A 25,875-nucleotide genomic window follows, 5' to 3' on the forward strand; every position below is an offset into this window, starting at 1 on the left:
ATATTATATTTTGCTTTCATCATCACATCTTTATCAATACATGACAGCTTTAGTAATAACTCATGCAGTGATGTCTAAACTTTTTTTTATTTTAGTAATTGAATAACAAGAGTATGACAACCTCTTATGCTAACATTACGCTTGGCAATGATTATAGATTTTTAAATGCTCTAAAAAATGTTGACGAGGAAAAATTCAACAAAAATTTCTTTTCATATGCTAAAAATAGATTTTTTAATGAAACTCATAGACCAAAAGATTACATTTAGTGCTATTTTAATTAAAAATAATTGATAAGTTATTCACCATAAACCCAGAAGCGACGGCAGAATTTAGACAAAGTTTTTGAAATTTGGGGAAGCACTGAGTGGCAAAAGTAATGGATGAGAAGTTTTTTATAGTTTAGGGAAAGCACTGGGATCCAAAGTTTAGGCGTGGCGAAAATTTAGAACTTAGGAAGGCACTTTGTAGCAAAATTTAGGCCCTGCAGAGACTGCACTGGGTGGTATCTAGCGTCGGCCCTAGATAAAGCCTTAAGTATACGTGGGAGTTTATATATTCAGGACTCAGATTAGTTTTAAACATGTGCAAGAAATAAATGTAGGAAAATGAATAACTAATACAATTCAGTACGTAAAAGAAGCATGACAAAATTTAGCGCACCAACTTGGCTTTCGTCACCAATCTGGTGATACACAGCCAATAATGTAAAATAAACGCTATTAAGCTAGGCTAACATTTTCTTTACTGATTCTGAAGCATTTCAGTTAATACATCAGATTACGCTGCTCCTTAATCTTCTAATTTGATCCAGCTTATTATTTTTTGTAGACTGTTATTATTAGAGCAATTTTATAAAAATTAAGCTTGAACTTTTGATTATGTCGAAAGAGTTTCCAATTCTGGAGCTGCCAAAGGATCTACAAAGTGAAAGCATATTTCGATGTCCATTAAACAAAAAGTGGAATTGCTGTGAAAAAGGGATAAAGGCATATACATCTCAAAATTTTGCGAGGAGTATGGCATTGGAAAGTCAACAGTATATGACATAAGAAAAAGGAACTTTTTGAATTTTTTGTGGATTCCAACACCCCACTTGCAATGAATAACAGAAAATGTGTTCGTTATCCTAAAAGTGACGATCATGACAAAATGATGATTGAATTTGTCAGACAGTGTCGCAGCGAAGGCATGCCAATGACGGGTCCAATTATAATGGCTCAAGCCAAAATATTTCATGAAGAAATGAACTTCAACACTGCGTGCACATATTCAACAAGTTGGTTAACCAAATTAAAAAATCGCCATGATGTAAGACAATTAAAAATTTCAGGTGAAAAAGCTTCAGCTGATACTGAAGCTGCAGAACAATTTGCAGATGAATTCATTGAACTCATCACTAGTGAACAATTATCTCCAGAACAAATTCAAAATGCTGATGAAACTGGTCTTTTCTGGCAATATGTACCGCGAAATACCTTGGCAACCTCCATTTGGTGTGAAAGATTCCAAAGCGAGAATAACAATTTTAGCATATGCAAATGCTACAGGAATGCACAAGTGCAAACTTTTCATAATCAGAAAACATGCACGACCTCAAGCATTTAAAGGAGTAACGATTTTCCCCGTTATATATCGTGCAAATAAAAGAGCATGGATGACACAAGTGTTAATGAATGATTAGATTTAAAATCATTTTATATATATATATATTTATATTTTATCATCCTAGGCTCGGCAACATTTGAATTTGGTTTTTCCTGATGACTCAAAAATAGTCCTGATTGTAGACAACTGTTCGGCTCACTTAAAATTTTAGTGAAAGATAATGTATCCATATTATGCTTCTCTCCAAATTGAATGTCTGTCATTCAGCTTATGGATATCTTAATAGTGCGCGCACTGAAATGCAAATATAAAGTAGCATTTTAAAATCTATGTTAAATTTCATGAACAATGAAAAGACTATTCAAGAGTTTTTGAAATATTTTAGCATAAAATCTGCTGTGTGGAGTATCGCAAGATCGTGGGAGGGTGTGTTGCCAGATACATTAAAAAATGCTTGGCATAATTTATGGCCAGCTTCCATATTTCATGGTGAGGATGATGAAGATGATAGCCACAGATTTGAAGGTTTTCGGATATCGCAAACTGAAGGTGAAATTTTCCATTTATTGGATTTTGTTTTGGAAAGAAATGTTTAATAAAGTTTAATAATAATAATGATCTAAAGGGTATCAAATTTTAATTTTATAAAATTTGATACCCTTTAGATCATAATTGCTCTTTATTTCATAAATTACAATTTCATATTTTTAATTGTATAATTTCTGCATGTCATCTTACCAAATTTAAATTGAGGATCTCCTTTTATTTATGAAAATAGGTACTCTTCTGTTATTGGGCCAGATTCAGTAAGATATGTATAGATGAGTTCATGTATATAATGTATATATGTACCTACCTATGTATGTGTGTGTATATATATATATATATACACACACACATATGCTCATACATACATATATACATTTCTGAATTTGGTCCCGATAACAGAAGAGTACCTAAAAAAATTTAGGATTTTTTAAATTATAGATACTTTCTCAATTTTGAACTGTATCTGGCATACTTTTTTCATTGAGAGGTAACTCTGTTAAATACGATTTCGTTTCAACCCCTTCGTTCGGCATAGATTTACTATATTATACAATTTTGCTCAATCCCTCTAGTACTCAACTGATAGAGTATGACGTTTATTGTCTGGAGCAATGAAACGATAAGAATAATTTACTTTAAATACTCAATCCCAAATAGTAAAATCTCTTATACTAAAAGAAAAAGAAAAGAGCTAATGAAAAATGTTATCGTACAAAAGAAGCCAGACTCAGTTGGCAATGTTAAATATTTAAGAAAAATGCTAGCTGATAGGGCTTTAATGGTAAAGAATCCTTCTTTCTCAAATCTGGCATTGTTAATAATGCTTTTGAATATATTAACAAACAAATTTTAAAGACTCATTCTAAAATGCTGAAGTTAATTATAGAGATATTATTGAATTGTAATGACAGATTATGGTAAAATTTTCTGTTTTAAGAATATATCTTTTTTAAAGTAGGAAAACATGTAGGAAATTGGAATTCTTTGAAGAAAGGAATTTAATTTTGTAAGACAGGAATTTATTTATTTAAACAGATACAGTGAACCTTGTTATGGCAGTCATCCTCCTGAAATGACCGTCTGTGAAAGTGGGAGTAAGCATCATAACAAAGCATACGGTTGCTATCTGCGTAAAGGAAGAGATGTCTTCATGAAAAACTCTAAAGCAGTGGTTTACCAAACTTATGAAGCTTCTAAGCTACTGTACAGCTGAGACACAATAACGCGCCGAATAAATACTAATTCAGAAGACAAACAACAAAAATCAGCGTTATATTTACAAAATTTCCACAGGACTAGTTTCGATGGTTTTACCAAACCGCCATCCTCAGCTGCAAAACCGCAAATGAACAAGATAGGAAAAAATGATTAGATAAGATAAGAAAGGCCTGGACAAGAACAAGCAAGTGGCGGCATCTGTTGGTGAAACCAAAACTAAAACATAATTTCTTTAAAGGCCGAAGGCAAATTTGGATTGGAATTAGGATCGTTAACTAGAACAGAAAGATTTTTATGAATGTGAAATGCCTCTAGAAAATCCAGTTCTCCAATGGAAGATGTTTTTTGAATAATTTTGGCAGCAGAAAAAGTGTGATTTTCGGACCAACAATGTTGCGCAAAAGAAGACTTCTGTGTTTCCTCTTTTTCTAACATATGCCTCATGTTCCTTGACACAAAATTTTAAGGCTCTCTTAGTTTGGCCAATGTAAATTAAACCACACTGGCAAGGAATCCTATAAATACCCCAGGAATTCATACCCGAAAGTTAAATTTCTGCAAAATATGTGCAACAAAATGCATGCCAGTGTGGTTTAATTTACATTGGCCAAACTAAGAGAGCCTTAAAATTTCGCGTCAAGGAACATGAGGCATATGTTAGAAAAAAGGAAACACAGAAGTCTTCTGTTGTGCAACATTGTTGGTCCAAAAATCACACTTTCAATTTTTCTGCTGCCAAAATTATTCAAAAAACATCTTCCATTGGAGAACTGGATTTTCTAGAGGCATTTCACATTCATAAAAATCTTTCTGTTGTAGTTAACGATCCTAATTCCAATCCAAATTTGCCTTCGGCCTTTAAAGAAATTATGTTTTAGTTCTGGTTTCACCAACAGATGGCGCCACTCGCTTATTCTTGTCCAGGCCTTTCTTATCTTATCTAATCATTTTTTCCTATCTTGTTCATTTGCGGTTTTGCAGCTGAGGATGGTGGTTCGGTAAAACCATCGAAACTAGTCCTGTGGAAATTTATAAATATAACGCTGATTTTTGTTGTTTGTCTTCTGAATTACTGTACAGCTTTTACATCCTACTATGAACTACCAACCAAAAGCATCATAACAAAGCATACAGTTGCTATCTGCATAAAGGAAGAGATGTCTTCATGAAAAACTCTAAAGCAGTGGTTTGCCAAACTTATGAAGCTTCTAAGTTACTGTACAGCTTTTACATCCTACTATGAACTACCAATTAAAAAAAATCAATCTTAGATTTGTTAACTGCCTATAAACTTACATTTCTAATAAATATGAAATTAGTTTTAATTAAAATGTATATAACGAAAAGAAACTGGCATTGAATTGTACATAAGAAAGAAGTTTAAGTAGTGTAGTTAGTAATAAATAACAAATATGACAGATTTTTTGTTATCAGACTTATTAACTTTAATGAGAAGCATGGAACTCCTTTTTGTCATCAACAAGTTTTTTAGTGTTGGGAAAATAGATAGTGGCTGCCATTATAATACAGTTGTTTAAGTGTTTATCAGTGAGTCTGTTTTTGTACTTATTTTTGATAAATTTCATACTGGAAAAAGAAATCTCACACAGATATGTAGAGCTAAATATTGCCTTCGATTTGAGACAAACCTAGACGAAAATTGTGTATATATATATATATATATATATATATATATATATATATATTTTTTTTTTTTTTTTTTTTTTTTTTTTTTTTTTTAGGATCAAGAAGCCAAATATTTTCAGGGCTTGGAGAAAGCGATTTTACACATAAGTCATCTTGAGAATCAATCAATACCAACTCCACTGCCTGATTGTGTTCTTGAAAAATCAAAATACTCCATTACACAAGTACAGAACTCTTCAACATTGATCTCTAAAAAAGCGATTTGACAAACAATTGAAATCCTTTTGAAATCTTGGAAGCGTTTGTTGAATTCATTACTTTCTTACAAACTGATACATTTGTATAGCACCATAAATACACACATTTGTCTGTTATCTGGGTAAAGAAGTAATTGATTTCCCATTCCGAATGAAAGTGATAAGTTCTTTGCTTTTTGCTTGAACACGCCATCGTTAGAACAGACCTAGCTTGCATAAATCAAACTATCCATGTTAGCAAATGTCTAAGATAAACACGAAACACATAATGTGCTCAACTTCATGCATATACAATCAACCATGAGGCTGAGAATGACAGTTGTCATCAGCGTCAGCTCAAAAGAGGAATGGTTAGCCAACTTGAGCGTTAGTTGAGTTACCCTATGAGTAGGTCATGATCGACAGTTTGGCGATCACTGCTCTAAAGAAAACTGACTCGCATTCATATTGCACATGGGGAAACTGAAAAAAAAAAAAAAGTCCCATGCAGCTGGCTCATTAATTGCAATTTGAACCTGGATTGAATTATCTGTAATCAATGGCTATACTGCTTGAATGCTGGTGGACATCTCTGAAAGTGATCGGCATTTCAGAACATCAATAAGCATCAGTTCTCTTAGTTGACTGTCTTCAGGGAAGATCAAAATCTTTCGGAACCAAGAGTGGTTGCACTAAAGAGAGTTGGTTGTTGTTCCTAAATTAAAAGAATAAAAATATTAGAACTTTTTATCTGCCCTTTTAATGAAAATTAAATTATTCAATTTGTTCAGTGCATTTTTTGACATGAAGAATTGTTATTCTTAAACCAATTTTAATTGAAATATTTGCACTATAGTAACATTAAGCGTACTAATAATCATTTCGGTTTTGAAAATAGGTGTAATTCTATAAAGTTTTGTCAAAATTCAGTTTTAAATTAAATGGTGTAATTTTACCTAGTCCATTAGTAAATGGTGACCTGTTAGAAGTAAAATAATAAATTACAATAATTCTGTTAAGTATTGCTGTGTCATTGCTTATAATATTAACTAATTAAGAATTAAAAAAAATAAATGCAAATGTGAAAAATATATCTCTAATGATAATTATTAAATTTATTAAAAATTTATTCTGAAGTTAGATATATATGTTTCTATTATCACTTTGTTTTATTTTGTAAAATATAAGCAAGCAGGAATTTACTTTTTTCTACTTTATTTTTAACGAAAAGAATGCTTCTTTCTTTCTAGAAAAATTAAATAAACAAAATATAATGTTAAAATATGTCTAGTAAATATTTTATTATAAAGAATTCTATTTGATAACACTAATAATACCTGTCTATCAATGTGTATGTAATTTATTACTTATCTGAATTTCAGTATTGTAGATCGGTATCTCAGTATTGTTGATCTGGATCTTAAACAATATTAGAGTCTCTTTCAGAGTCAAATTTTCTTCTGAGCCTTATACATTCTCATTATCCTATAATACATTGCCTTTTGAACCATCAGAATTGATGTTCAAGGTGAAAAGAATGTTTTTTTAATGAAAGCTGAGCTATACATTAAAAAAAAAAATGGACAAAACTGTGAATTTAAAGTGTACTGTATTTTTTGGAGATGTTGGGTGGGGGAAGAAAGTGCATTGAAGAATTCAAGAAATTATGTATTAGGATATGTTTAGAAAGTAACTTTGAAAATAAATTTATTATAAATACACAAATTGTGCTTTAGATGATTATATATATATATATTCTATTTATTTTTACTTATATATATGTGTGTGTGTGTAAGATATAACAAAGTATGATAGCTGTTTCAAAAAAATAATTGGCGACCTCAAACTTAACCTATCTTACGTAGCGTTATAATGCAGATGCCTCTTGTCCAGTCAAATTAATTGTAAACCAAAACTCTGAACTGAAACTTTCTCACTCCCAATCTTCTTCCTCTGAAAGTAGTATAACTCTTACCCTTTTCCGCATAAGCTCTCCTGCCAGCAAGATGCTTTTTATGTATGCTGCTGCCGCTTACTTGCTTAAAACGACGTTGTACTTCAAAATGCAACTTACTGCTGTATTCAAATATAATTAGGAAACATCTTGTCTGAAAAAGGATGATTTGATATGTGTAAAAAAATAAAGATTGTGATTTTTACATATATATATATAAGTAATGTTGAAACGCCCTATATATATATATATACAGGGTGTTTCAACAGTTGTTACAAACTTTCACGAAAGATAGAGTACACCTCGATGATGGAAAATTACATTGCAATGCATGATCGGAAACACTTTCCTGGCATGGTAGTGATGACACAAAACACAAAGGACAGATATAATCAGTGTGAGAAAACATGTTTATTAATCTCAGTCTATTAAAATGTTGGGAATGTTAAATTTGTGCATACATTAACAGCCTTGATGGCATCTCCATATGAATGCTCCTTATCCTTAACACTGGTTTGGCAGGGGTGGTTCAATGCATTGGCTAGCAAGATGGCTAAACCTCACTTGCATTGACTACTTTCTCTGGAGGTACATCAAGACACTGGTGTACAAAACCCCCATTAACAGTGCTCAGGAACTTTTTACCTTCATCGTGGCAGCTGCTCAGGAAGTCCGAGATATGCGATATATTTTCCAGAACATCAGATCTTCCATGCGTCGGAGATATGAGGCCTGCATCACGGTTGGGGGTCTTATTTTCAATGTCATAAAATTTAATTCTTTCTTTGATGACAACTGCTGTTCAGTTTTTATTTTCATTTCTTGGTTTCTGCTGTACTAAGCATAATAAACATGTTTTCTCACACTGTTCATGCCCTTCGTTTTTTGTGTTTTGTGTTGTCTCATTATCATGCCAGGAAAGCGCTTCCAACCATGCATTGCTATGTGATTTTTCATAATTCAGGTGTGCTCTGTCTTTCCTGAAAGTTTGTAACCGAATTGCTAAGACACCATATATATATTTAGAAAATAATACTTTTGAAAACAAAATATAAACATGTCTAATATTTTTGTGCATTAAGCTGGCAGATCACTGAAGTATTTTGTTTTTTCACTTTCGTTTTCAATTCTTTTAATAAAATAGAATTATCTTTATTAAATTCTCTAATTATTATTCTATACTAATTCTAATTATTCTAATTAGAATTTACTTTGTTTTTTCCTGGCTTTGGGAAAGGGCCAGAATTTTCGGTTGAACTATTATAGTTAAAATACATTGATATGGTTCATCAGCTAATTCTGGATAGAGAAAAGCAAGGATTTTTGTAGAAGAGAGATTTCAATTGATTTCAATGTTCCTCTTCCTTGGCGAATTAACCTTGAAATTAATTGAATTCCTCTTCTGTTTTTGTTCATTTTTCATTAAACTTCATTAATTTTTTGAAATGGGGTTTTGCTTGTTTGAAAAGTTTTGGTTTTAACATTTTTAAAATTCTTTGTTGCATTTATAAGATTATTTGAAATTTATTAACTATGAATTAAAATTTTTAGTCTTTGTGAAATATTAGTTCTAAATTTCTTACTTTAAATAAACATATATATATTATTTATTTATTAATTTTTTTACAGGATCTTCATCGTACAGGTTGTAGTCCATTTAGTGGAGATGTAGCTGAACAAAATCAGACACATTTGAAAAGAGTTCTGTTAGGATATGCAAGATGGAATCCTAATGTTGGTTACTGCCAAGGATTTAATATGCTTGCCGCCATTATTTTAGAAGTTGTAGAATGGTTAGAAGAAGATGCTTTAATAGTGAGTACATTAATGTATTGATGCTGATAGGCTGTAAAATAAAAATGTAATGACTTAACATTAAATGATTTAAAATCATTGTTAAGTCTATGGTAAAATCAACAGAATAGAAAATGTCTGATTAATGTGCAAAAGTACAGTATCACTTCTTGATTGAGTTAAAATCAAGAAGTGATAATGTAAAAAATCATATTGCTGAAAAGGAATGAAGAAGTTCTTGTAGTAATAATTATATAAAATTGTGCTGATTGCAAGTTTTGAAAATTTTATTAATTAGAATTTAGTTGATTGTGTATTGAAGATTTTCTTCAAAATTTTGCTTAGCATATTGTCCATTTTGATGACAATATATATTTCATACAAAATACTTTTGCTTTCTGTACTGACTTCAAGAAAAATAAAGCATGCAATTACTCTAATGCATTCCTATCTGATATGAACAAAATATTAGTGATTTGACATTACACTTATACACTATTCAGTTTTAGTGAAAAATAAATTATAAAAGTAATAATTTCTTTCATATTTGTGTATAAATATAGGGCAAATGAATAAAATTATATTATGAGAAATTTGTAGCATTTTAATTGTGCAATGTGTGAAATGCCGAAATTGTCACTTCTTATTACTTAAATGTTCTTTGCTAAATATAAAATTTGTGGATTGAAGATTTCCAATTACATCTTCAAGATAAAAAATATTTTTATGTTACAAATATCCTAACTGGCTTCAAAATTTTTGATCGGTCACATTATGTTAACACATTTTGAGCGGTCCGATATCATGAGCAACTATCTCATGATTCAAGGCTTTCACAAATCATTCTAAAACTGTGACGCACATAAAATATTCAAAGTGCATTAGACATTCAATGACTTTAAGTAATTATGCTAATTCAAAAAATACTGATGACTTACTGGAGACTGATGCTCGGCCATTGGATATAGTGACAAGAAAAGCACACCAAGAGGTATTAATAACTTCGTTTATCACCGAGAATTCTCTTTCTTTCAATGTAGCTCCCAATTTAATTGAACTCTGCAAACAGTTGAGCCGTGATCAGACGGCACTAAACTCGTTGGAAATGTCCAGGACTACTGCATGTTATAAGATAAAATATGGGCTTGCAAAAACTATTAAGGAAAATATCATTAAAACTTTAAAGGAGACTCCATTTTCTCTAAATTTGGATGAAAGTACTAGCAATGCTCAAGAAAGTATACTGGCAATATTGGTGCAGTTTTATGACAACAATCAAAATGAAGTTGTAGTTCATCATTTTGCATCTCTAAAGATGGAATCTTGCAATTCAGAAGCTGTTTTTAAAGCAGTTGTTAATACTATTGAAGATAATATTCCATGGGCAAACTTAATTAGTGTATTAATGGACTCATGTAACACCATGCGTGGGAAAAAAAAGGAGTGTTGAAACCAGACTACGATCAAACAAAGCACCCCACTTATTAGATATTGATGGTGACACATGTCACACGGCTAATAACTGTGCAAAAAAATTTGCGTCATGTTTTGATAGATACTTAGAAGATTTGTTTGATGACATCTATTTTGATATGAAAAGCTGCAGTAAAAGAGAAAATTTTTTCAAAATCTGTGAATCCCTTGCCATTAAAAAACTTAAGCCCTTGAAGAGACCAGACCATAGGTGGGTGTACATTTTATGTGTTTTAGAAAGAATCAAAGATCTGTGGGATGCTCTTATTGTATTTTATTTTCACTACTTGGATAAAACTGATAAAGGGGATTATTTTTCTTATGTTGAAACTGTATACAATAAAAGAAATATTTCTACAGCTCAGAAAAAAATTGTTGAAGGGGTGTATTCTTGCTTGCATTCCCAACAACTCGCAAAGGATGCTTTAGCTCGGAAAAAAAGAATACTAAATGGGTTATTTGTTATGCAAAACAAAACTTTATTGTATATGGCATTATATTCAGCAGTATTACCAGAGTTCAACACATATATTAAATTATTTGAAACAAAAAAAAACCATGCTTCATTTAATACATTCCAGTATTTATAAATTGATGGCAAAATTTTTCTCTTTTTTTATGAAGCCAGAAAATATAGAGTGCACATCTTATAATGATTTATTAAAGGTTGATGTCACAAATCCAGAATTCCATCTACCTAGCAAAGTAATATTTACTGGTGCAGAAGCTTCCACTCTCCTGAAGAAATTATCAAAAAATCATCCAATAGCAAAAGAATTCCAAATTTCTCTGATGAAAGCTTATACTAATACAGCACGGCATATGAAACAGAAATTACCCCCTTAAAAATTCATATCTAATTAGTTTTACAGCATTAGATCCAGAGTTAAGAGGTAAAACCAGTACAATATTAGCTTTTGAAAAATTATCATCTTTTATGTCTCATATTTTTAGTGATAATGAAAAGTCAAAAGTAGAAGCTGAAATAAGGTTATACCAGAGTGATATTGATATCACCAAAGAAATGCTCTACACATCTGATGAAAGTGAAAATCAAGTCAAGTGTACAATTGTTAAATATTGGTCTAAAGTTTTTAATTTAAAAGATGATTTCACAAATGATTATAAGTATCCTACATTGGCTAAATTGGTCAAAGCCGGCTTTAGCTACTTCCATGGCTCATTAGTGGAAAGTGCATTCAACTTAATGGATACACTTGTCACTGACTATAGAACCTGTCTTAAGATTGATTCCCTAGATGCAGTGCAGACTATTAAATATGATTTAATGGCTTCTAAAGAAACCTCATGTGAAAAATATGGCTAAAAAAATCCAATGACTGATCCAATTCACAAAGATCTTTTACTGAATATGAACAGAAGTTGGAAAACATATCAAGAGGACTTAAAAACATGTATTTCAGATGAGTCACCTATAAAAGTCTCTGAAAAACCTTCTACATTAGCAGAAAAGCAAACTGCTTCTACCTCTGCATGTGCAGTTCTCGAGGAAATTTCTTCAACTGTAAATGAGGAAAATAAAAGTCAACCTTCCTGTAATTATGAAGTTCACCACAAAAGAAAGACAAGCCCTCAAACATCAGAAAATAAAAAAAAAAAAAAAAGCAGCAGAAATTAGATAATTTTTTTTAAAGAATTAATTCAGGTAATTTAAAATATTTACATAAAATGTAGTAGTTTATATGTTTGAAAATTTATGGTTATTAATTTTGCAAAAAAAGTAATTCATTGAACTTTTATAATTAGGTCATTCAATACTTCATAATTGTAATTTTTCATTTCTCTCCCCCCCTTCTCGAAACTCCAAAATGTCGGTAGTAAGTCCGTAAAAGTTTCAGGGGATTTTTTGGGGTCCCACAAACACCCTTGTATACAAGACAATATACTAGTTTATAAAGTTTGGTGTAGTCAAAGCTAGTTCCTAATATTTTTCTTGAGTGTGATATTTGAAGAAACAATCTCCACGATGCAGCAAAACTTTACAAAATTCACACATATAACACGTTAAACTTTTTCCTTATGTGCGGCACATGCGTGACACTCTCTTTGAGGTTTCAATTTTGTTCCATCAGTAGTAATTTTAACCAATTTATGCCTTTTGGGATCTTTTGATAATCTCCCTGGAGGATCACTTCTGCTGGACATAGCGGATGTACCTTGTACAGGATAATCTGTATTGCTAGGAAGAGCTTCGCTAATCCATTCCTTTGCAACATAATGTAAAAACATCTTATACTTTTTTTTTAATGTAGATTTAATGCTTTAAAAACTCTAAACGCATTAAATAATGAACAATTGATAAAAAACATTACAGCTCGTTTCTTTCATTTTTTTGTATGACGCACAATCGAGTAATATAATAAGTATTCGTCAGCGCAATCAACACCTTTCATGTATTTATTATAATCAATTACGCATATTGGCTTTCCAATTCTTTGTTCTGTTGCGCAGTCAATATTATAGCTTTCCGCAATGTCAGCTGAATGTATAGTTGAAATCATTCGGACTGTTCTTTTTGATTGCCAACATTATAATAAAATATTCTGGCGGCGACGAAATATAGATTCCCGCCTTGCTAGTTTAGGATTTTTCAAACAACTGGGAAGGCCTCTGTTTACCTGAATAGTGCCGCAAGTCCGAAAACTATTCTGTAAAAGTAATTCACAAGTCGCAACACTATTGTAATGATTGTCCATGTATATGTGATGCCATAAGTTGGAATAGGGTTCAAGCAGATTTAAAATCGTTTCTTGCAAATGACTTCCTTCATCACAGTACATGCGAAAATTACAAATGTATCCTGTTTTAGCTCCACACACCATTCTTATAAGTAAAATTTTTGTTGCATTATAAACTTTAAATGACAAACGGCCCCTCCATGGCATGACGCTCTCATCCAGTGATAACTCTCTCTCTGCCTTATAAGCCTCTTGAAATTTAGGTAAGAACTAAGATATAATCGGTCAGATTTTTTTCAGGCCATCTCTGTCATCATTATTAGAGAAATGCCACGCATACCATATCTGTCTAAATCTATCCCTGCTCATTACTTCCGCAAAAATTGGAGTTTGGATAGTTTTATCTGTAGACCAATATTCGTCTCTTGTATCTTTACGAACTCGTCCCATTAGGAGAAGTAGTCCGAGCATTTTTTTTTTAATCTACCATATTCACATCCTTCCACTTCACAGATTTTGCTCTGTCTCGAAATGCATCTAGGTTTTGTTCGCGATACCGATTGTTTTCCGTTGTCATATATTCAAATGAGTCATCTCCAAAAAATAGCTTAACCACATCTATTACACTTTCTGAATTTATTGGCATTATAAAAACTCCACTTTGTCCGAGGAATTGTTCAATAATTGGTACATTATCAGTTGTTGACGATTGTTGTTGTTGACTTTGACATATGTTGTTGACTTCGTCATCACTGTCTTCGGAGTTGCTAGATGATGGTATTGGCAAAACTCGATTTCTTCTAGGTCGAAATAATTCCTCGTCACTTTCACTGTCTAAATCAGGAAATTCCGCATCACTTGAAATCTGCGACAAGTCATCTGCATATACATCACTATCACTATTGTAATCCATTGTCTTTGAATTGAAGGTGGTATCAACTGCCTACACAATATCAACATTACATGTATCTCTTTCTACGAGCTGCTCCATTAATAGACTATAAACATACAACATCGCATAAAACGAATTTGTGGAAACATGTGGCTGTGAAGAATATTATTCGTTAAAATATAGATAGACAGAATTTTTTCAATCTCACTTTACGTTCTTTGAGATGTAGTCATATATTTGATAAAACATTATTTTTTCCTTGTGTCACTTAAAATTACTTATTTTAAAAAGTGGCAACCTGTCCCGCTTATAAGTGACAATCCTTGCAACGGGTACAAATACCTGCCCCGCTTATAAGTGGCAATCTTCGCAATGGGTACAAATACCTGCCTCGCTTTTTAGTGGCAATCTTCGCAATGGGTACAAATACCTGCCCCGCTCATAATGTATTAATATGCATTTATCATCTACATGGTAAGTGTTGCCACTGAGTGAAACATTAAGATTTTAAACTTATTGTGTACAGCGTCTTGCAAGTTGCCAATTCTTAAAGTGTTGCCAATATGATAAAGTATAATATCTTTAATATATTTTTCAACTGTAATATAATCAGTGTGTAATTTTGTAACAACCTCAATAATTAAAAAACAATTATTGAGTGCATCTGCCTGATAATTTAAATATACTTAATAATACAGTGTTGGCCAAAATTGTGGACACTTTTGGAAATTTTTATGTTTTTGAAATTTGTATGCTTATAGAAAATGTTACGTTTCGCAAAATGCAAACTTGTATATATCATTTTAAACGGAATTTATTACTGAATTCAATACAAAACACAAAATTCAATTATTTGCAATACAAAAAAAGTTATATGTACTTTAATATAAATAAAAAACACAGTTATGAAGTGGTTTGTAATGTCTAGCTTTCCTGGCCAATCACTGTTCTTGTTCTGAGAACCAATCAAATGTTAGTAACTGCCAATAGAAGCTGACATCATGTTTACACTTGAAACAATTCATTATTTTGCTCTGTTCTGTAGAAGGAGGACCTGTTTCTTATACACTGCAATTAAAAGTAGGAATTTTTGTAAAAATTTTTAATGGTTAGTCAAAAAGCAATGACATCAAATAAAAGAGTAGATTGGACACCTAGAAAAAGATGTAATATTATTGTGTTACGAGAAAGTGGTCTTTCCTATGCTGAAATTGCAAGACAGGTGGGTCGTTCAGTGATTGCATCTGGAGTCCTAAAATTTTGTTTACGATATCAGGAGACAAATTCAATAAAAAACAAAGAAGGAAAACGCCGAAAAAGGTGCACCACATCTATTGATGACAGAAGAATAAAAAGACTGTCTCCAAGATAGAAAAATGTCATCAGTGGCCATCAGAAGTGATCTGAATGATGGTGGTGTTTCTGTCAGTTCAAGAACAATCAGGAGAAGATTAACAGACGTTGGACTGAGAGATAGAATTCCATGAAAAAAGCCTTATCTTAATTTTCAGCAATGAAAAAAAAAGACTACAGTGGGCAAAGGACACATTAATTGGACAGATTATCAGTGGTCAAAAGTTACATGGAGTGATGAAACTAAGATATCGTTATAGTGATGGGCGAAAATATGTAAGACGTAGAATAGGAGAAAAGCTACATCCTGACTGCATTCAAGCAACTGTGAAGAACCCAGTTAATGTTATGATTTGGTCATGCATGTCAGTAGATGGTATTGGTCACCTTCATGTCATCGATGGGACACTGAATGCCAGAAAATACATTGACACTATTCTAGAACCAAAACTTCTACCTTCCATCAGAGATCTCTTTCCCAACAATGCTTCGTTTATTTTTCAGCAGGATTCTGCTCCTTGCCACACGGCCAAAATATCGAAAGAGTGGTTTCGTACAAAGAGCATTAAATTGTTGTCATGGCCAGTAAACAGTCCTGACCTCAGTCCTATCGAAAATTTGTGGCACTGTTTGAAAACTCTTGTCCGAATGAGGCGCCCATCAAATAAAAGGGAACTAATTGTCGCTATAATAGTTTCCTGGCATCATGTAATAACGAAAGAAGAGCTTAAAACTCTTGTCAGCTTAATTAAACGTCGATGTGAAGCTGTAATAAAAAATAAAGGGTACCCTACTAAGTACTGATAACTCACTGCGATCATCACTATCTAATGTATATCGATAACTATTATCTTTTAACTTTTTTTGTATAGCAAATAATTGAATTTTGTGTTTTGTATTGAATTCAGTAATAAATTCTCTTTAAAATGATATATACAAGTTTGCATTTTGCGAAACGTAACGTTTTCTATAAGCATACAAAATTCAAAAACATAAAAATTTCCAAAAGTGTCCAGAATTTTTTCCACCACTGTATATCTAATTGATAAAATTAAAATACGTTTAATTTATAATATATAACAATTAAAAAAATTATGAATTTCGATAGTATTATGGCAAAAAGATAATAATTTCTGATGGTATATATTGTGTATCTTAGAACATTTCATGAATTGTTTCTTAGTAATGTTAGAAAAAGTCTGTATTTAACTTGGTGTGTTAATATTTTATGACTCATTAATAAACTTTATTGAATGTCTCTTGATTATTGATTTTAATTGGGTTTTTCTTTTAGTAATCAATTTGCATTTTTTTAATGTTAATTACTAACATAGTTATTTTATGACCAGGTGATGATTTTTTTAATTGAGGAAGTACTTCCTGAAAGTTATTTTGCCAATCATTTAAGAGGTTTGTCAGTTGACATGGCAGTTTTTCGAGATCTTCTTAGATTGCGTCTCTCTAGTCTTTCTGCTCATTTAGACAAATTGCAAGCAAATACTCAGGATACTAATACAGGTAAGTGTTTATGTATGACTGTTTAATTTGCTTCATGTATAGCTGTGTGTATATGTAATGATAAGGAAATTCCTTTTTTGAAAATTAATAGGTAAACATTTTGTCGTCTGCAAAAATCTTATTTTTTTTTTTTTAATCTATAATTTTCGCAAAATAGACATGGCAGAAGTTGTCTGTTCTGTTATACTCTAAAGTTTGGTTTTATGCTCTTCATATTTACTGTTTTTGAAAACATTAATTAACAGTTAAAAATGATCACAAAGTATTAGTGATTTGAAAGAAGTCTCCCTCTGCAGAATATGTTGCTGTAAGTGACAGGAAATAAATGTAATTTTTATTGTAGCTGTTTCAGAATGTTCAATAAAGCAACCTTGACTTTTCTTCTACCATTTCTGTAAATGGGTCCTCAGATGATGAATATCTTCTTTGCTTAAATATTAAATTTATCAGATTTCACAGTGATCTAATATTTTGAAAACACCTAATAAAGCATTAAAGTTACAAGCATATTTTTTGGCATTTTACAAACTATACTCAAATATTTTGCATGGCTGCAATTCGAAATTAAAACTTAGAGTTCATTAAAGTTATGGTCATAATTTCAGAGGTGGGAGAACATTTGCAATACTCTCACCCTTTTGAGATTCAGAGATTTATAACTGAAGCTCAACAATTTTTAAAGTCACAGGTTCATTCATTGTCTCTTTTTCTAGGGATTGTCCATCTTTAGCAGGATACATTTTAATCACTTTGGCTAAGCATGATTTGTTTTTTTTTTTCACATTGTTGTTTCCAAGAAGCATGTTGTTTCCGAGTCCCTTCCTCCTAATTTTATTTCTTTGTAGTCTTGTAATATTCTTTCAACTGTCCTAAATATTCAATTCTAAATCATTTTCTGGGCTTTTTCTAATTCTTTGCCTATAAGCATAACACTTGTTATCCTTGCTTGAATCGATTAGATCTAAATCTGGAACTCCCGCTTTTATTTCCTGTAAGAACATTCTACATTATATAAATTAAGGATATAAGATCATTGCTGTGTTCAAACATGTAGGTCAAGGGTCTGTTCATGATATTTTCTGCATCACAGAGTACTGTGTGTAGGTCTTCATAATCTAGACAAGCATACCTAAAGCATGCTTAAGTATGTTTTTAGCATGTCTGTTAGACACTCCCAAAAGCCACCCTGCCAGAATGCTGATGGTGGATTGAATTTCCAGGTAATCCTCTTAAACAGTGTGAATTCATGCAATCTGAACCAGTCAGTTGGTTTTAGTTCCATAGCAGTACCCACTAAATTTATTCCATTGTCAAAATAGATAATTCTAGGGAGACCTTTTCTCGCAATAAATCTTCTCAACACTAGAATAAAACTATTCCTAGAAAATGATATTTCTTGCTTAATATGAACAACTTAATAAATGACACAAGTAAACAATACTGTCCAATTCTTAGATCCATTTCTTAAATGCAGGGAATCACAAATGTCTACTCTAATGACTTCAGTAACTAAAGGTTCTCCAACACAATCTTCTGCTAAAAATCTTGCAGATACATTCATAGGTTTCTCATAGTATCTTTTACAAGCAGAACACGTCTTTATGATTTTCTTGACTATTTTCCTACTTTTTAATATCCAATAATCTTGCAATGCTGACATTAAATACTGTACACTGGCATATCCCCCAGTTCTTGGTGTTTCCATATAATTAAACTTTTAACAATATGGTGATCAGAATGTAATGCTAGAGGAAGTGTAAAATGCACTCCATCTTTTCGCATAAAAACCTTTGTCTTCACTCTTAACCCCTTAACTGTGGTGTATATTTCAGAAAAATGCATTGAATACAGAAAACGTTTTTTCTCTGTTTAATTGTTTTCTCTATATCAATATAAAAGTTAGAAATGGGTTATTTAGTGAAAAAATATAATTTTAAATGCAATAACTATTCTATTTACTATTTTGAAATATATATAAAAAAGTAATGGATTACAGACATATATTATTCAATTACGGCAAGTTAAACAAAATTTTGAAGCCTTAATATAAACAAATGTTAATACAACAATATGATTTTGAATATTCAAATTTCACAAATCTTTTACGGCATGATATATGCCAAAACACGATACTGCACACAAGCCCATATTGCAGTCTTAAACTGCAGTCAGTAAACTTGTGTCTCATGTCATATCTTCTTCCCTTTTTCATTGGCTTTACGATAGCATATAAAACACTGTCTGGTTGGAGTAGATTTTTTTTTTCCATTGGTGGAATGTGCTTAGGAAAGTGTGGACCTGCAAGCTTATACCGGGTTGGTCTGTTCCTGGTAACTGAAAATTTGGCTTATTTTGTTCCACAATTGCTATTCTATAGTTCATATTATTTTTTGCACCTCCTGCTGAATTTCATCTCCCAGACCAGTCCATAATGCCTGGTCTGGGAGATGAAAAAATATCTTTTGGTAATATTTTTTTACCCCATTTTCTTGCAAATGGGTAGTCTGTAAGATGTTGATCAACTTAATCAACGTCTCCCTTAGTGTTGTAGTCATGAACTACTTTTGGCTTCAATTTTTTTTTTTTTTTCTTATCTTCTAAATCAATTATTTCTGCAGTATGGATTGAAGAAATCATGCAAATGTCCTTTTTATCGTGCCATTTTATAGCAGTCAATTTTCCCACATTGAAAAGCGAGAACATCGCCTTTCTTATTTTTTTAAAAATTAGATGGCATCTCCTTCCTAATTGCATGCACTGTGCCATATCTGTCAGAAGAACATTGTTGCACCAATGCATCGACCAGCTGTGCAGATGTATAATAATTATCGGTGTTCAACAACATCCTTTGCCTAGCAATGGTTTCATCAGTGACATAACCACTCGACTAGACATACCAAGATGCTCAAAATCACTCTCAAGCTTTGTGCCTTTTCCTGTTTTAATAATACTGGAAAAAATATATCGAGTCTTATTCTTGCATAACATAAATGTCTTGATCCCAGTGTGAGATCATTTTACTGGCATGTATTGGATTCATCCTAATCTACCCTTACCAGACTTTCATCTACAGTTGCATCGTGTTCTGAAATGTACAGTGAAAAAAAATGTTTACTGTGAAATTGTTGAAAACTCAGCAAAATTTCATAAAGTTTTGCATAAGAATGTTGTAGCGAAGCGGTATCTTAACTTTAAATTAATAAACCTAAGAATACATCACTGCGAGTGGACTGTAAATTAACCTTTATTCGGTAGTTTGAACTTTCGAACACAACACAGCACAAAGTAAAAGCGACAGAGTTACAATTAGCGGTTTTAAGAATGCAAGAACAAAATGCGAGCTGCGCATACAATCTGCGTATTGTGAAGTAATCTCTCACAGACAGGCAGAGAGCTCTGGTGGCCGAAACATTCCGCCCAGCATTGAAACATCGTTTTAAACTAAACAGCATTTACAAAATGAAATTATCATAACAATATTAAATTATGAAAAAATGTATCATTAAAATATTCACAAGAAAACATAATATGAAATTATGCAATGAAACTAAATTGTTCTCAAAACAGATGCACAAAAGCCTTGATACAATTCAGGAACTTAATTATAGTTAAAGTAAAGTACAATGTTATAATGCTTTAGGGAAAAATACTTAACCATTGATAGGCAAAACACTAAGTTTTTGAATTGGCCTTTTGAAAACTCCGTTAGCAGTTTTGATCTTCACGATATGCACAATATTATCTGAGCTAGGAAAAACTTTCATTGGTTTTCCTCTTCGAGATACAAAGCGCTTCAAAGCGGCAATAAATGATTCTAATGTAAGATTACCTACTAATTCAATATGTATAGCTCTTGTAGGAAAACACACGAATACACAAATGTAGCATTTCATTGGTTTTACTCCTCGACCTTGCCTGGGCTTCACTTGAAATGGCCCGGCGTAGTCAATTCCAACTTTGGAGAAAACCTTTGATGGAACGACTCTAGACGATGGTAAATCAGACATTATCTGGGTAGATGTTTTAGCTCGTACACGATGACATTTCACACATTTCCAAATCTGTTGTCTTAGAACTGACCTAGCGTGGATTATCCAATATTCTCTTCTAATTACTGATAGCAATAGCAGGGTGCCGGCATGAAGATGGGATATATGAAAATGATTCACTATAATCTGTGTTATGTAATGTTTCTTGGGCAACAAAATAGGATATTTTTTGTCCTGCGCGATATTGGATTGTTTTAATCTTCCTCCGACGCGTATAAGTCCATTCTTATCGATAAAGGGGTTCAAAGAAAGGATCTTACTATTCGAGTTTAACGGTTGATTCTTTTTCAGAAGATTATATTCATTAAAAAACTCATCCATTTGAACTACTTTAACAATTGCATTTCTAGCGTATTGCAGTTCTTCGGTTTTAAGGTAACCCTTAATCCTTGTTTCGGTAGATTTAGCTGAATTATTCACAAACCAAAAACACCATGTGATGATTCTTTTAAGTTTCAAGAATGATGGAACTTCATTAAGAACTGGAATTTGCGAAGCGACTGTTCCAATTGAACAAGAAATATTTTTCCGTTGTTCCCTTAAAGACTCTTCTGAAAATGGTAAGTTGATAGAGAACGGAATATTATTTGAATTAAGCCACTGAGGACCTGTCCACCACAAGTCATGAGTAGAAAGCTCTGAAGGCAAAAGACCTCTTGATGCGCAATCAGTTAAATTCTCCTTTCCTTTTATGTGATTCCAATGCGATGAAGGTAAGACTGATTGAATTTCTGAAACGCGGTTGGCTATGAAGGTTTGCCAGCGTGTTGGTTCTGATTGTATCCAGGACAAAACTATCATTGAATCACTCCATGCGTAAATATCGTCAACATGAATTTGTAATGAATTCTGCACAGCTTGAACCAAATGCACTAATAGAACTGCAGAGCAGAGTTCTAAACGAGGAATAGAGATTACTTTCAGGGGAGCTACACGAGTTTTTGATGTTAGTAGCTGCACCGAAACTGAAGAATGATTTGAAGACTTTAAATAAATAACTGCGGCGTAAACTTTCTCTGATGCGTCACAGAAACAATGAAGTTCTACATTTGTAGATTTGGGCAATAATACTCTCCTAGGAATATGAATGCATTCAAAATTTGCGATATCTTCACAGTAGATTTTCCATCTTTGATTGATTTCATCTGGCAAGGGATCATCCCACGAGATTTGTAATTTCCATATATCTTGAAGCAAGATTTTTGCTGCAACTATGAAAGGTGCTAACCAACCAAGTGGATCAAAGATTTTCAAAATAGAAGATAAAATTATTCTTTTAGTAGAACACTCTCTGTTTTCGAGATTTCCAAAGTGACAAGTAAACTCGTCTTGCGTTGGATACCACTCCAAACCCAATAATTTTATTTATTTAGTATCAACTACTGTACACGAAGAATTTGAGTTCCAAGCACTCAAAGCAATTTCCAAAATTGAGCGATCATTTGTACACCATTTATGCAATTGAAAGCCACCTTTTTGTAAAAGTTCACTCAGTTGTGAAATTAACTCTACTGCGTCTTCTACTGTGTCTGAACCAAATAGGACATCATCAATATAACAATTGTGTAATATTTTTTCAGCTGCCTTTGGGAATTTAGCTCCTTCGTCAATTGTTAGTTGTTTGAGTACGCGAGTAGCCAGGTATGAAGCGGAAGTAGTGCCGTACGTAACTGTGCACAATCTGTAAGTTTTAATCGGCTTCGATGGATCATCTCTCCAAAATATTTTTTGGAAATTGCGATCTTCATCATGAATTTGAACTTGTCGATGCATTTTCAATAAGTCACTAGTAATGGCTATGGGATAGCATCTAAACATCAAAAGAATGGTAAATAAGTCATCTTGCACCTTGGGACCATTCATTAGCGTGTCATTAAGCGATATCCCTGATGTAGTTTTGGCATTAGCATTGAAAACGACGCATAGTTTTGTGGTAAGACTGGATTCTTTTAGCACGTGATGATGAGGTGTATATAATAATGAAAATTTACTTTATCTAAATTATCATCGGATAATTCTTCCATGTGTCCAAGTGATAAATATTCGGACATGAAGTCTTTATACTGTTGATATACTTCAGGAGTTTATTAATTTTTGTTCTAGACTAAGAAAGTTGCGAAAGGCTGATGGTCTGGAATTACCTAACTCATTTCTTTTAAGCTTGAATGGCAGTTTTACTGAGTAACGACCATTTTCATTACGCACGTGATTTTCCACGAAATGATTTTCACACAATCTTTCCTCTTCAGTTAAAGGTTTCGATGTGGGAATTTGTTCCAAATCCCAAAATGATTTAACTAATTCCTCCGTGTTTACGTTTAGCGTATTGACTGAAACCTGCTTACAGTTTGGGAATTAAAAATGTGTAGTTCCAGCAATTACCCATCCTAACTTAGAACAACATGCAAATGGAAGATTTTTGCCCCTTTTAATTACCTCGCCATTGATTAAAGTAAGGAATACATTAACTCCAAGTAAAATATCAATTTCTCCCAATTCATGAAATGTGGGATCTGCTAAAGTTAAATCTTCGAAACTTTCATATAAATTCAAAGGTAACGTTACACTTGGAATGTTTCCTGTAATTTTGTCTATTATGTAAGCGGACGTTGAAATTCTGTAATTAGTATTAAAATGAAGTGTAAACAACAACTCAACTTCTCCAGTAGTAGTTGTATTGAAAGTACCTAAGCATGACACCAATATCTTCGAATCCTTTATGCTCAATCCTAAATTGATAGCTGTTTTCTGACAAATGATTTTTCACTACCTGAATCTAGTAAACATATACAATTTATGAATTCATTTTTTGAGTTTTGAACCTTAATTAAAACAGTACACAAAAGTACATGACTACGTTTACCATTAGCATGAGCTCCAAAATGTTTATTTTCATAGTTGTTTGCACAAACAGTTGGAGAAACCTCACTCAAGTTGTTTTCTGGTTTAATTTGCGATTTTGGAACAAACACTTGTGCTTCCGGTGAAGGGAATCTAGATGCATTTTTTGGTGTGAAATTATTTTCTAAATGCAAAATGCTATGATGATGCTTAAAACAATGCTTGCAGGTATTTGCACTCTTACACATTTTAGCTTTATGGACATTAGACAAGCAATTAAAACAAAGTTTATTAGTCTTAACAAACTCTATTCGTTTTTGCACTGGTAAATTTAAAAAATTAGAACACCTGTATAAAAAATGATCTTCTTTACAAAATAAGCAAGTAGAATTAGAAATCAGAGAAGTAACCCTATTATACACTGGTTTATCTGATTTTTGCGTTTTACTAATTAAAGGTTTACTGTTCTGTAATGTTCTAGCATAATTTTTCAAAAATTCTATCAAGTCATTCAACCTTGGTATTTCGTCTTTTTTTAATTGACGCTCCCACCACAACTTTGTCAAAACATCAAGTTTTTGTAAAATAATATACAACAACAAAGTATCACTAAAACTATCTATCCTTTGATCTAATATTTCCAATGAGCGAGTTATTTCGTTTATGTTATCTACTAAACTTAATATCGAGGATGCAGATTCCGTTTGTATTTGAGAAACGTTAAGATTTCTTTTAATAAAAGCAAATATCTGTTCTCTTTTATTAGAAAATCTCTCTTCTAGTAAATTCCAAGCAATACTGAAATTTTGATCAGCTATGGGAATTGACTGAATAATGTGATAAGCATCATTTTTCAAAGAACTCTTTAAATATTGTAATTTTTGAGCTCCAGATAGATTTGAATTGTTACGAACACTAGCGTTAAATAAATCTTTAAATGTTATCCATTCAGTTAAATTTCCGCTAAATGTGGGTAAAGATAATTTCGGTAACTTTAAACTTTCAGAGATTGATTCAGGTACGACAGGTTTGTCGCCATTTGCATTTACGACCTTGTAAATCTTTAAATTACGAATAATTTTTAAGTGAACCTCCTCAAATTTCTCTAAAATCGACTGTTCTTCCTCAACTAAAGTGTATATTTTTTCATCATCACAATTTATATAAATTTCTCTAAATAGAGATTTAAAATCTTCCTTAAAGATTTTACATTTTTCTAAGATTAATTCAGCTACAGCATTATCTAAGTTATCATAATCTATTCTCTCAATAAATTTTGTTAACTGTGTTTTCAAAATTTTCTTCCGCTTTTTCTCTATATCTGACATTTTGAAAATATTCTAAATTCTCGATTTTACTAATACTTTAATCACAAAAATAGTAGCAATAATGAAATGTCAAATGCAATAAAATGCGTTAACTATTTCACTCACCTCATACACTGTATCCATTACATAACTCTTGAGAATTCTAAACCAAAATTGCATTATCAACACCAATACGGACACGTAGAATTCTTATTCAAAAGTGCGGGTTTTACTCGAAGCTCTGGCGTAGGACGACCAAATAATGTAGCGAAGCGGTATCTTAACTTTAAATTAATAAACCTAAGAATACATCACTGCGAGTGGACTGTAAATTAACCTTTATTCGTTAGTTTGAACTTTCGAACACAACACAGCACAAAGTAAAAGTGACAGAGTTACAATTAGCGGTTTTAAGAATGCAAGAACAAAATGCGAGCTGCGCATACAATCTGCGCATTGCGAAATAATCTCTCACAGACAGGCAGAGAGCTCTGGTGGCCGAAATAAATGTGTTAGCAGATCAACATCTCCATTGTTCACAAAATGCAGATATTGTTTTATTATCTGAAACCTATCATATGTCATAGCCTTGCAGAGGAATGGAGTTTCAACGCATTTTATTTTCAATTAAAACATCTCTACAGCTGGCTTCTTTACAATACCATGTAAATTTTCTAGGCAAGAAAATTTTAAATTTCATTTTCATTTATTGGAACCCACCTTTTTGCTCCGCGTTT

At 32.2% G+C, this 25,875-nt stretch overlaps 1 protein-coding gene across 1 annotated transcript in view; it reads left to right on the forward strand.

Moving 5' to 3' along the window:
• The window catches only part of LOC118183609 (TBC1 domain family member 30-like), a 111,328-nt gene that overhangs the window by 28,794 nt on the left and 56,659 nt on the right, over positions 1-25,875 (forward strand). Inside the window, exons 4-5 of the mRNA XM_085822980.1 lie at positions 8,842-9,027; positions 16,773-16,941. Coding sequence (XP_085679106.1) covers positions 8,842-9,027; positions 16,773-16,941 — 355 coding nt within the window. The remainder of the gene's footprint in view (positions 1-8,841; positions 9,028-16,772; positions 16,942-25,875) is intronic.

Source organism: Stegodyphus dumicola, chromosome 1 (genome assembly GCF_044657685.1).
Source record: "Stegodyphus dumicola isolate Sdum_Otavi_A_Nest chromosome 1, ASM4465768v1".
NCBI lineage: Eukaryota > Metazoa > Arthropoda > Arachnida > Araneae > Eresidae > Stegodyphus > Stegodyphus dumicola.